Here is a 13,563-nt window from a genome sequence, read left to right as displayed (position 1 = left end):
GAACATTAGAATTTGCCACCTAACAGGCATGAAAACCTTATAACCCGGAAACATGGGCGCGGGTATAACTGAATGTCGTGCTTATAGCTAGTGCTTTGACCACGCATATCGAGCATTGTCTCTCAAGTAAAATTAAAAACCTGGCGAACGTGTGTATGCTTGTCGACAAAATGTCAAAAAAAAGTTTTGCACGGACTCCTTGTATGTCACATGACGGAATTTGGACCAGAAGCATTTGCTTATTCCTCCACGAGTCTTAGACGCGGGACAAAATAAAACCCCCTTGTTAAACTGTCTAGACCCGGAAGCGTTCCGAAATAAAAAGGAAACTATGTATGCGCACGCGCGTAGATGCAATCGAAGTTCTCGCAGGTCTTGCACAAGAGCTGGAAGGAAGGTCACGCTCCGGATTGAATGGCATCGGTGAGTTTTGCAACGAGGAAAGCGATTCTAGCGATGGTGCCGTAAGGGAACGCAAGAGGGAAGGGGGACGGATGGTTCTCGGGCTGTTCGTGGCGAGTTTGCTCACGGAACTGTTGTTTTGTAGACACCGAGCCGTATATCTGCAACTGGGGCAGCGCTGCAGTTTCAAATACGTTGATTTTCCCTGCCCGTTGCGTGCAGTGCGTCTTATTTCCCAGAATGTCTCCCTTTGGACGCTTGTCGCTGATGGATCTTCACAAAAATGTCAGGAAGCATTTTATTTAACAAAGTACGCATTGGACTAGCCCTCTCTACATGTACTGCGCTCCCATACTTTTCCAGAAAACTGGAAGGCTTGGGAACGGCTGTAATAAAGCAGAGGTAGAAAATTTGCATTATTCCAGATATAGCTGAACTAAAGTTCTCATTAGTCGTCACCACTGGCCATGCGGGCTGTGAGTTACAATTGGTCAACAAGACTGTGCAGTGCTTCATTTTCAATGCCCAAAAAAGTGCTTGGAATACATAGGAGCATGAATGTAATACCTGCCTGTGACTCTTTAAAGCTGCCCTGTCTTTTCCCTTGAATCCTGCCACAGCTGTGGGAAGATTGGGTTGTTCTGAGATAAAATGTAACTGCTTTAAAAAGTTACAGACAGGGATTACATCCATGTTGTCATTATTCCAAGCACTTTGGGGGCATTGAATTCCCTGTTCAGCAAATCAATCTGTCTGTCTGTCTGTCTATATTTAAAATGCCAATCTCACTCTGAAAAGTAACTCTGGATGGTATGGCTGAATGGAGAGCCTTTATTCCTCATTTGCATTTTATACAGATGATTGATTCATTATGTTCCATCAAGTCACTGTTAACCCTTAGCGACTACATAGACCAATGCTTCTCAACTTCAGCAACTTTAACATGTGTGGACATAGTGGATGGAGAATTTTGGGAGTTGAAGTGCACTTATTTCACAGTATATTTGCTGAGGTTGAAAGACACTAATGTAGACTTCTCTGGAATATCTGTCACCAGTTGACTCTTCAGGTCTTCCAAAAGTGTACCCATCATCACTGTAATCAAGTCCATCCATATTGCTGCTGGTTGCCCTCATCTTCTCTTTTCTTCTACCTTTTCCACCATTATGGTCTTCCAAATGGAGCTGGGTCTTTGCCCAAAATATGGTAATCTTTGCCTTGAGTTAGAATTCTGAATTCTTGTACACAATTATCTCATCATTAATAATGCTTATTTGCTTCCTTTGTTGTCCCATAGGACAACACTGTAAACAGAATGAGTGGTATTAAATAACTCATTGTTTCTTTCTGCATCAAAATGATGCAAGATCTAATATTATAAGAAATTTGTGCAATGTAGCAACAATGTCTATACAAAGCAGTAAGGTAATGAAAACTTAGCCAACTTTTAGGTACATTGAATGGAGTAATGTTTAAATAGGAGTTAGGATGTTTAATATTAAATGTATTCTATTTGGGTGCTTACTAAGGAAAGGGTTGCTTTTTTTTTATAGAAGAAATAAAAATAAAGCAATAGTGAAAGAGAAAGCAAAGGAGAAAAGGAAGCAACATATCAACCCAGAAATATACACAATGAATACATACATTGTTTTGTCCAGTTCTAATGAAGGATTGTCATATTTTATTATGCCCTTCAAAGTATAATCTATATTTGTTCTAGTTGCAAGTAATATCAATCCACTAATTTGGGTCATTAATGCTCTTTCTAATTTTGAAGGATTCTTGGCAATGAGAAAGACATACATAATCCATGTCTGTTGTCCAGCCATCAGTTTTCATGTAATAGGTATACAGTTTAAAAAATGGATATCCAAAAATATTAAAACTTTACTCAAAGTCAAATTGATTTATGTAATTTCTCGGATCCTTTTGAAGTTATTTTTTTTTCTGTTCACTTCAGCAGCTACAAAGCAGTTGATTCTTGCATTATATTTCCTTGTAATTGTTACACAATTTACAACATCAAAGTGTGTTTTAAGAGATTTCTGTCTGTGTGGCTCAATTGGAATTCAGGATGGATCCAGTTAAATTGCCAGCTACGTTTTTTAAAGACCAAATACTGTAAGCAGAAGTTGTTGTAACAAGTTTATAACATAAAATACAAAAGGAAAATTCCACTCCTCTTTACCCACTTTCATGTCCCTGAAGGGATTTAGAAAAGAAAAATGTTTAAGATTTTTTTTTGTTTAGCTAAGAAGTAGGTTAAGGATATACTTGGATTTCTTTCCATTCTTCCTATTCTGACACCAATTGCTTGAGGGTCTGGAGAAAATTTATAAATATATTTAAATTTATGTGAGGATTTAAGATTTCTATTTTGTTTATCGTACATGTATTTAGAAGGTGGTGGGACACCTTTTAATGGCTCTTTGAGACAGTCTCTGCAAACAAGCTTTTCAAGTTTTTGTTTTCTAGAAATGCCTTATTTTTATACTGTTTTACATCCAGAATACCGGTAGTTCTTATTTACTTGTCAGTCAATGCAGTGTGGATTGTTTTGTCATACAAGCTACAGCACAGTGTAGCTTATAAGCTTAATTATGTGAAATTAGTTTTTGTTATTTTCTCTTTTCCTGCAGATTTGGAACTGAAGCTTCCTCTATGAATGTGAAAATGAATCTTAAAATGGATCAACTTTTTAAAACAGGAAAAATGGCACTGCCTTTTTTGGCTAATTGGGTCCTATGGTGTCAAAGACAGAGTTACAGGTCTTACTGCAATTTTCATAAAAAACAAAAACTTTTTCCACAAATGAACCTGCGGGATGACACTGAAACATTCCAGGAGAGCAAATCCGGAGAACCAATGTGTAAAAGCCAAATGTTGATGTTACAAACTGGATTGATTTGTCCTGCCAACCCTGGATGCTATTACTATATGCCTTATACTGTCCGGGCGATGGAGAAGCTTATCAAAGTTTTAGACCAAGAAATGCAAGCCATAGGTGGCCAAAAGTTGAACATGCCCACGTTATGCTCAGGAAAGCTCTGGAAAGCCAGTGGAAGATGGGAACTGATGGGCAAAGAGCTTCTGCGAGTGACAGACAGGCATAGTCAAGAATATTGTTTAGGGCCTACCCATGAAGAGGCCATCACAGACCTAGTAGCTTCTCAGGGCTCCTTGTCCTACAAACAGCTTCCTCTTCTGTTGTATCAGGTGACACGGAAGTTTCGAGATGAGCCGAGACCTCGTTTTGGGTTACTCCGTGGCCGAGAGTTCTACATGAAGGATATGTATAGTTTTGATGTCTCAGAGGAGGCCGCTCTCCAGACCTATTCCCTTGTGTGTAAGGCTTACAGCAACATATTCAGCCGGTTGGGGCTTCGGTTTCTGAAAGTCCAAGGAGCAACAGGAAGCATCGGAGGGACACTGTCTCATGAATTCCAGCTTCCTTCTGATGTCGGTGAGGACCGATTGGCAATGTGTACCAACTGTGACTTTTCAGCCAATCTAGAGATAGTAAAGTCAGATGAGATGTGTTGCCCTGTTTGCAAAGGAGGACTGGTTGAGAAGAAAGGGATTGAAGTGGGCCACACATTCTTCTTGGGAACTAAATATTCTTCTGTTTTTAAAGCTACTGTCCAAACTGCTGACAATGTGCCCGTTCTAGCTGAAATGGGATGCTATGGGTTGGGTGTCACCCGCATCCTTGCGGCCTCCATTGAGTTGCTTTCAACAGAGAATGCCATTCGTTGGCCAAACCTCATAGCACCCTATCAAGTTTGCCTTATTCCTCCCAAAAGTGGCAGTAAGGCACACAAAACAACAGAACTTATAGAGGATTTACACAGGTGTGTTGCTGAAGCCATACCCCAACTTAAAGAAGAACTTGTGCTGGATGACCGGACTCAGTTCACCATTGGAAAAAGGTTAAAAGATGCTGACAAACTTGGCTACCCCTTTGTTATAGTATGTGGGAAGAAGGCTTTAGATGACCCTCCTCTCTTTGAAGTATGCAACCAAAACACGGGTGAAACCCTATACCTTACCAAAGAGGCCACAATTGACTTGTTACGTAAAATCCAAATTCTCTGAAAACTAGATTGGGATGGTGGTGATTCTAAAATATTAAAACTTTGTCATATCAAAACATACAATAATTTGGGCATATTGGATTTTTTTGTTGTTTTAATTTCTAGTCTGTAACCCAAGCATTACAATGAAGCAGAATGATGATGCCTCTCTTTCTGTAGCTCTGTCTGTCGCCCTTACTAGGTAGGCCAGATAGGAAACATGATCAGATAAGCTATTTTAAGGTTATATGAAAGAGTCCTGCAAGTCTGGGCACTTCTCCCCACATCTCCTTTACAGCCCCAAAACTAAGGGGGGGTCTCTTCTGAGCCTCTTGCCCCGCTTACATTCTTACTATGAGCTAAGCTGCTTTTTTATTTACTGATTATATCCCACCTTTATTATTTTTAGAAATAAGGCAGCGAACATACCCAATACACCTTCCTCCTTTTATTTTTCCCAAAACAACAACCCTGCAAGGTGAGAGTGATTGGCCCAAAGTCACCCAGCCAGCTTTCATGGCCAAGGCAGGATTTGAACTCACTGTCTCCTGCTTTCTAGCTTGGTGCTCTAATCACTAGACCAGTGGTAGGCAACCTTGGCTCTTTTATGACTTGTGGACTTCAATACCCAGAATTCCTGAACCAGCCATGCTGACTCAGGAATTCTGGGAGTTGAAATCCTCAAGTCATAAAAGAGCCAAGGTTCCTTACTCTTGCACTAGACCAAACTGGCTATCTCTTTGAAGCTAGGTGTACATTTCAGGTACAGAAACAGCAGGCCAACCTGCAGAGATTCTTTTACCAGTTTTTTTCCCTATAATGAGAGTGAACTCCCTATAAAAAAGGGCTTCCATAGCATTCCTAAGTATTTTTTTTAAAAAGCTACTACCTTTCTTGAATGAGAGTAGATTACCTGTTTGTGTAGGCTACCACATTGCTTTGAGTTCCATTTTTATTTTGGGAATTTAAACCAGTGTTTCTCAGCCTCAGCATCTTTTAAGAAATGTGGACCTCAACACCTTATGATAATTGGAGAATTCTGGGACTTAAAGTTCACATTTCTTAAGATTACTAAAGTCGAGAAATACTGATTTAAAACATCAAAAGGCACAAACCTGTAAAAGGGATGCTAGGCTTCTATCTGCGGAGTGTGCAAGTCCCTAAAAGTCTTTTGTGGTTCAAATTGCATATCTGATCAAACTTTCTATGAGAGCTTTTGCCTTGTATCTTTGATCATCAGGTTCTGCCTGCTTCAGAATCTATCTTAGGCTGACTTTATCAGGCAATGGGCCTTATTTTAAGATATGGTAAATGGCTTATGCTATTAGTTAAAATAAGGGTGGGGAAGAGCCTCCAAATATCTAGAACTGTCCATTCTTTTCTGTCCACTCTGATTTAGCTTTATTCCACTTTCTCCTCTTTTCTTCCTTCTCATACGATCTATGGACTTCAACCCCCAGAATTGACTAGCTCAGGAATTCTGGGAGTTGAAGTCCACAGGTTGTAAAGTTGCCATAGTTGCCCCACCCCTGTCATATAGAAAGCAGGAACTATTTGATCATTCCATAAATCCAGACTAGCCATTTCTAGAAAATTATAGTCTGGAGGCCAAGAGAAATTAGTCTGAAGTCTCTTTGTGGCACTAAGGTTATCTTATTAGAGCATTCCTATTCTAGAATGATGTCGAGATTCTCAGTCATCCAGGTCATGGTTGTCTCAAAAGTGTTTTTTCAAGCGGCAACTGGACTTTCTTTTCCAAAACATACTCTTAGATGTACTCTGAGAGTAAAGTTGCAGAGGCCCTTCAGTGCATTCATACTATATATTAAGTTCAGTTATCTTTGAGGTTGAGTCTTTTTGTGGCTTCAGGCTGAGGTACAAACCTAGACCTTTTTCGTGAGCTGATAATTCAATGTATTCTAGGAATTCAGATAATAAACTTAGTAATAGAGCCGAATGTGTTCTGCATATCCTGTACTTCTATCTGCCACAGATTACCCCCCACCGACCTGTACGCTCTCACAGAGTGGGTCTCCTCAGGGTACCGTCGGCCAGACAGTGCCGGCTGGCGACCCCAAGGGGGAGGGCCTTCTCTGTGGGAGCTCCCACCCTCTGGAACGAACTGCCCCCAGAGATCAGGGTGATTCCTGATCTCCCTTCCTTCCGCCGCGCCCTCAAGACNGGGACATTGTTTGGCATTGTCATCTGTGATTTTTAAATTTTAATTTCACCTACAGTCCTGGGGTTTTCTGCTAATGGCCCATCCTAGCACTAGCCAAAGTGATCCTGCTTAGTTTTATGAAGTTAGCCAAGGTCAAGGCTGCCACCATGCTGTGAAGCAGAGTGAAAGCAGTCAACACTGAAAAAAATCTCCCAGCCTTTGAACAGACTCAGGATTTTAAACTTTCAAGAGTATGAACAGTGAGGCTGGCCAGAGTTGTAATCTACGACTGCCAGCAGTTCTGCAGTTTGATTCTCACTGGCTCAAGGTTGACTCAGCTTTCCATCCTTCTGAGGTTGGTAAAATGAGGACCCAGATTGTTGGAGGCAATATGCCGACTGTGTAAACGGCTTAGAGCACTATGAAGCGCTATATAACTACGTGCTATTGCTAAATGGTAGTCATTGGGTTGATGGACAAATGTGAGCACACTTAAGCGGGGGGGGGGGAGCAGTTATAATTGTTTTCTCTAGCCAAGTTTTCTAACTAGAGCAGGGATGGGCAAGTAGGGCAACTTTACACCCCATGGACCAACTCCCAGAATTCCTGAGCCACCCCCGTACTGAGCATCTGTACTAAGCATCCAAATAAGGATAAAGGGAGTTGTAGTCCAGCGGCCCTTGTTAGCTATATAACTACGTGCTATTGCTAAATGGCAGTCATTGGGTTGATGGACAAATGTGAGCACACTTAAGCGGGGGAGGGGGAGCAGTTATAATTGTTTTCTCTAGCCAAGTTTTCTAACTAGAGCAGGGATGGGCAAGTAGGGCGACTGTACACCCCATGGACTTCAACTCCCAGAATTCCTGAGCCACCCCCGTACTGAGCATCTGTACTAAGCATCCAAATAAGGATAAAGGGAGTTGTAGTCCAGCGGCCCTTGTTAGCCACAGACAGAAAAGGCGGGGAGTGAAATCGCGGCCTCGCATGACCATCTTCATTGCAAGCCCCGCTCGCCTTTCTCACCGCTTTCGGCTGCAAGAGCCGCCTCCGGAAGGGCGGAGCGGCCGAGCGGGGCGGCGCTTTCACACATGGCGGAAAACGAAGAGGGGGATTGGGATGCCTTCCTCGACAAATTTCAGGGCCCGCAGCGGTACGAGGGGGCCTTCAATCCCACGACATGGGAGCAGGTGCGGCTGCGGAGCGGGGGGCACTGCCAGGCGGGAGGCTCTGCTTTTCTCCGGGGAGGCGCGTTTCGGGTCTGGCTTGGAAGGAGCGGGAGAGGCGAAGCAAAGCTGCAGGGTTGATCCAGGGACGAGATCGTCTCCCTTTCTTAGAGATTTTTATACAGTTCTTCCTCCAGAGATCACGAGGGGGCGTTTTAATTCTTCCGAACAGCCCTGTAAGGTGGGCTGAGAGACGTAAAAGGGGATGACCCCGGTAATGTCACCACGACTGGATGCAGTTCTCCAGCGATTCTTCCTGGTAATACAGATAATCCTCGACTTGCAACCATTTGTGACTTTTCAAAGCTACAATTGCATTGCAAAAGTGACTTATGACTTAACCACGGTTGCAGCATCCCAATGGTCAAGGAATCACAATTTGGATACTTGGCAACAGGCATGTATTTCTGAGGGTTGTCAATGAGGAAACCAGATTCGTGTAACAGCTGTGTTACTAACTAAATGGTTCACTTAACAACTGTGGCAAGAAAAGTTGTAATATGGGAGAAAATTCAACTGTCTTGCTTAGCAATGGAAATGTTGGGCTCAATTGTGGTCGTAAGTCAAGGACTACCAGTACTGCAAATTGGACTTGTGAACAGCCTGTGCTCTGCTGTGCCAGTCAACAGGAAGGGGATTTCAATCCCTCTTTCCAGGGATTACATCCTTTTGCATACAGTGTCAGACTAGTCTGATCACAGATCTGCTTCTTTTGATGGATTACTGATTATCTGCCCTCTAACCAGTGTTGACACTTAACAACCATGTAGATAGCTTTTCTTAGTGACAGTTGTTTTTAGGGAAGGTTAAATGCTGTATTTCTTAACAATAGCTACTAATTTAGAAAGTTGAAAACTTAAGGCTTCTTTAAAAAAATTAAGAGCACAATTAAATTTTCAGGCCAGGTGTAAAAAATGTATCCTCCAAATGTGCTTAATTGAAATTCACGGTATTGGCCCTGCTGGCTAAATGAACTGCAACATCTGGAGGCCCCCAAATTTTCAGCATAAGCAGAATTTTTTTTCTTCTAGATATTTCAAATATCAGGTATATTTTCAAAATCAAAAGTTTTGAATTATTTTCTTCTGTTCCTGCTATCTTGAATTACCTGTATGTGTTCATAGGAATTTGATCAGATTCCAATGTTCATGAAGAATCCTCCCTCTGAAATAAATCCAAAGCAAAATCCTGATCTGGCATGCCTTCAGTCTATCGTTTTTGATGAAGAACAGAGTTCTGAAGGTACCCTTTTATACTATGTATAATATTTTAATATTCTACATGTTCTAATTTCTCTCTTTGGAACCGTATTGGTGGCTGAAACAATTCATATCAGATGCTTTCTAAAAATGGTGATGTCTATTGTCTTTACTTTCCTCACCAGAGCAAGCTAAGACTTATAAGAACGAAGGTAATGATTATTTCAAGGAAAAGGATTATAAGAAGTCTGTGATATCGTATACAGAAGGACTGAAAAAGAAATGTAGTGACCTGGAATTGAATACTGTACTTCATACAAACAGAGCAGCAGCCCACTTTTATCTGGGTAATGTGATGCATTCAAAGTTATACCTATTTTTTTGAAAAACAAAAATATCTTTCATTTCTTCATTTGTTCTAATACTCGTTTATCTCTTCAGAGGATTCATTTTAATACAGTTAGCTTTGGTAAAGTAGTTTGTAGTGTTAACAATGGAAAATCAAAGCGTCAGATACTGCCCTGTACTACAAAATCAAAGCTACAGTTACAAAAAATATAATTCTCACAACATTAACATTAGGGAGGAGGGGTTGCATCATATTTTGCTCTAATCCATTCAGCATTCCAATAATGAATCAGTTTATAGCAGAATGCTTCAATTTTTCCTAATGAAGATCTCATTATAGAGACTTTGCATAGGTGTAACTTTTAAATGCAGGTTATATTTTGTTTAGGCAACTATCGCTCAGCTCTAAATGATGCTGTTGCAGCAAGAAAACTGAAACCCAGCCACCTCAAAGCAATAATAAGGGGTAAGAAACTCCACTCTTGTTTTTATATCCAATTCTCTGTTATGGAATATGTAGGGATATTTATACTGAAGATTTTGTACCCATTATCGGTTTTTAATGAATATTAGCTTCCATGTAATTAAGGAAGTTCTATTTATCAAAATAAAAATACAGAGCAATACATTCGTGCGTATTGCAAGATGTTATTTTGTGGAGAGTTAGAAACATTCCGATATTAATAATGTAGTTTTAAGGGTTGCTTGCATTTTTCATTAGCAAGAGACAAAATAAAAGTAGCTGAATAGAAGTACCTGAAATTATAATCTCTGATAGGTTAATGATGAAAAATAGTCTCTCTGGCTTGGATAAATTGTTCAGTCCTTCAGTCATTTGAGTCTTTACATCCCATCATTTCTTTTTCTGGTACTTTTCTGCACTTTCGGTATTAAAAAACGCGACCAACATTACTACATTGTCCTGCTGAAAGTATACTGTTTGCTGTGGAATACAAGTATAAAAAAATGTTGTACTTTTATAGGAGCACTGTGCCATATGGAACTCAAGCATTTCTCTGAAGCTATGGCATGGTGTGAGGAGGGTCTGAAATTAGATCCACAGGGAAAAAAACTTCTGGAAATAAGAACAAAAGCAGACAGACTTAAGGTTAGAAAGGATTAAATATAAAAACATGTAGTCCCTCTGATACAGAGTTTGGTGAAGCCTTGGCTGCTCTTACGCTATCACTACATAACTTTACTTGTCTTGCAGCGTACTGAAGAGCGAGATTTGAGAAAAGCAAAATTTCAGGAGAAGAAGGAACAATGTCAGAAAGAGGCCTTACTTAAAGCTATTAAGGTAGCTGTGAAAAGATAGCAACACTTGAAATGTGAACTTATCAAGATGTGCTTTAGATCTATGCCTCAAGCTGGGTTGTTTTACTTTTCTGACTTAGGATCGAAACATCAAATTATCTCCGGTGCCCTCAGCAGATGAGATGGCCATATCAAAGGACCTCGGGGAGATGTCTTTAGATGGACTCAGCTCTGAAAGCGGCACCGGGGCCAAAGTCTGCCTGGAAGACAATGGCAGCCTTACTTGGCCAGTGCTCTTCCTGTACCCTGAGCATGGACAAACTGACTTCATTTCTGCTTTTCATGAAGAATCCAGGTTAATGTTTCTCAAAGCACAAAATAGCATATTAAATTGCAGGTCTAGTTTGTATGATTTATTCACGGTATTTTCCAGTCCAACACTTGAGTGGCTTATGCCAAGTGATGTATGGAGGAATGAGTTTATGCCTGCTGGCTTGACCTGTTGTACATGTTCAAGTGGAATAGCAAATGTATCCTGTTCTACGTGTTTCCCCCACAATACTGTAGAAATAAGAGTGGTTCTGATGAGCAGAGCACCCCTGTCATTCTTGAGGAACTGTGCTGTTCTCTCTTCTCTTGTTGAAAGGGAAAACGGAATGTTTTCTTGGATTGTTTTCAGCCAGACTTTGTTATGGTTGGTTGTTTTGTCTTTTTATAGTTGCACTTAGAGCAAGATAAAATCATGTCACTTGAGGCACTAGAAAGGGAAAATTTCTAGGGCTGGTTTAGTTTTTACCTTCCATTCTGGGGAATATCAGGGAAGCTCTTTTAATCCTGTAAGTCTCTCTTGTTCTACCCCAAGAATGTTTTTAAGGCCCTTTTCTATCAGATAATACCAAAACAGGAGCTTTTCCACCATACAGCATAAGCTAGCAAGGTGAAACCTCATTTCCATGGTGAAGCAGTGGGTTCTGCTATTTCTTTGACACATAGGACACTTTTGACTTTAGAAACACAGCCTTAAATCAAAGACAATGAGATTCTGATCTTTCTTTGAAATAACAGAGTTGGGATATAATACTGAAGATTTTGGTACCCATTATCAGCTTTTAATGAAACCACGTTGCTTTGAAATAACAAAGCAAAACACTGCTCAAGTTGAACTGGAGAACACTTTGGGTGGCAAAAACACTATTTTCATTTAATTCATTTTGTGTTTCAGATTTTCTGACCATTTAATTGTCATGTTTGAAGAATCACCTGCCTGGGATACAGAAAGAAAATATGTTCCTAAAAAACTAGAGGTACAAAATCACAGTCAGTACTTGAACTTCCTTTTTAAAAAAAAGAATATATATATTCTAATAATAGCCTTCTTTAAATATTAATTGGGTTAAGATATTTTTATATTAATTTACCATGTGTTAGAATTGCTTTGCATATATATGTATGTATGTATTACGTTAGATTCCTTGCTTACTATTGTTTGAGCTTTTTGGAGATGGGATATTTTAAATTCTAGATTTATATTGCATAATAGATCCTAAGGAGCAATTTTTTTAAAAAAAAAAGCGATAACGTGGTATCTTAATTAAGTTTGCACATATAGGCCAGTTTCATAATATGATCAGTTATTAAATCTTAGACAAACCAATATGGTGGATAGAATCTTTCTAAAAGAATTCCTTCTTGCTTGTCATAAATATCTTTTATTTCCAAAAAAAAAAAAAAGATTAAGCTTAGAACGAATAACTCATTTTGAATCTGATGCATTTCAGTAGTAAAAGTTCCAGGAAATAAAATGAGTGGGTGGAATTGTCAACCCTCAGATGCATGATTGCTACAAATTTAAAGCGAGTCTGGACAACTTCATGGAAGAATTAACTATCAAAGACTCTTTTGATGGCTGTGTCTTACCTCCTAATTCATTGGTGGTCTATCTTCAATACCAGCTATTAGGGACCAACAACAGTGAAAAGGATCTGTTACCCACTATCCCTGTTTCTGAGTTTCCTGAAAACATCTCACTGATCACATGTAGCACAATGCTAGACCAGATAGTCCCTTGATCTTGTCCAGTTTTTTCTTCAGTTCATTATCTTTAGCAGTTCTCAAATTACTAAAAGCTCCAGACTCCTCACCCGCCTCTAAGTAACCAGAACAAAATATTTAAGTCTTCTGTTTCTCATCAGCTTGTTAGTTTTTTAAGTAAGTTCTGCCTCATCTGTATAATATGTTAATCATTTTGTTCATGTGTTAATTTTTTTTTTGGCTTCACCTATTACAATGCACAGCTTTATTTTGAGGATGAAGAAAGAGGAGATATATACCAGATAAACCCAGAAACCACATTGTTAGAGGTGCTGCAGCACGAAAGGTGAGATGTTGAACTATGACCTGGGTGTTGGGTGTTGTTGCTGCTATTTTTATTTATATTTTTAAATTTATTGGCCACCCAACTCCAATGGGCTCTGGGCAACATACAAAACTAGAAACAAACATAAAAACAGTTAAAAACGTGTTATTAATCCTGACTCTCAAAGTGCAAGGTACCGGTATTGAATGATTAGGGTCATGACTTCAAAAGAAAAATAATCAAAATTTATCCAGGTAAGAGAACTTGCTTACTTTTTTGATTGCAGAAAAGACATTACCTGTATTTATTGGTGATTAGAGGCTTCTTATGGACTTTTTGCATGAAAATTAAACTGAACTTGTGATTCATGGTTGTGTTGATTAGACAGGATAGCTTATTGAATGAAGAGATAGATCTGATGTAACTTTATAGCGATAGGTTGAAACACATCTGTACTTGTAACTGTTTTGAAGAGTATCAGAAGCCACTTGTATCCTTTTTATTTCTTTTCTGTTTCTCTTTTTTCTTGTCTTTTTTCTTT

General features: G+C 39.6%; 2 protein-coding genes across 2 annotated transcripts; both read left to right on the top strand.

The window, feature by feature from the left end:
• Positions 1 to 394: 394 nt before the first annotated feature.
• On the top strand, positions 395 to 4,531 carry PARS2 (prolyl-tRNA synthetase 2, mitochondrial). Its single transcript, XM_015823646.1, has 2 exons — positions 395 to 423; positions 3,042 to 4,531. Exon 2 carries the CDS (start codon positions 3,064 to 3,066, stop codon positions 4,495 to 4,497), a length of 1,434 nt encoding a protein of 477 aa, XP_015679132.1. The 5' UTR covers positions 395 to 423; positions 3,042 to 3,063; the 3' UTR covers positions 4,498 to 4,531.
• Positions 4,532 to 7,698: 3,167 nt separating this feature from the next.
• Positions 7,699 to 13,043, top strand: LOC107294415 (tetratricopeptide repeat protein 4; the record flags this gene model as incomplete). The annotated part of the gene is given in 9 exon segments (XM_015823647.1): positions 7,699 to 7,826; positions 8,987 to 9,104; positions 9,247 to 9,408; positions 9,798 to 9,875; positions 10,393 to 10,517; positions 10,623 to 10,709; positions 10,807 to 11,021; positions 11,889 to 11,970; positions 12,961 to 13,043. Coding segments are annotated over 9 exon segments (1,049 nt in total), but the record flags the coding sequence as incomplete, so codon positions are not given.
• Positions 13,044 to 13,563: the final 520 nt, after the last annotated feature.

The sequence above is a fragment of the Protobothrops mucrosquamatus genome, unplaced genomic scaffold (genome assembly GCF_001527695.2).
Source record: "Protobothrops mucrosquamatus isolate PMUCROS unplaced genomic scaffold, P.Mucros_1.0 scaffold1936, whole genome shotgun sequence".
In the NCBI taxonomy this organism is placed as follows: Eukaryota; Metazoa; Chordata; class Lepidosauria; order Squamata; family Viperidae; genus Protobothrops; species Protobothrops mucrosquamatus.
This window is presented reverse-complemented; position numbering and strand designations above follow the sequence as displayed.

Excerpts from the sequence above, each read along its gene's own strand:
- PARS2 (XM_015823646.1), top strand. The coding sequence starts at position 3,064 with ATGAATGTGAAAATGAATCTTAAAATGGATCAACTTTTTAAAACAGGA.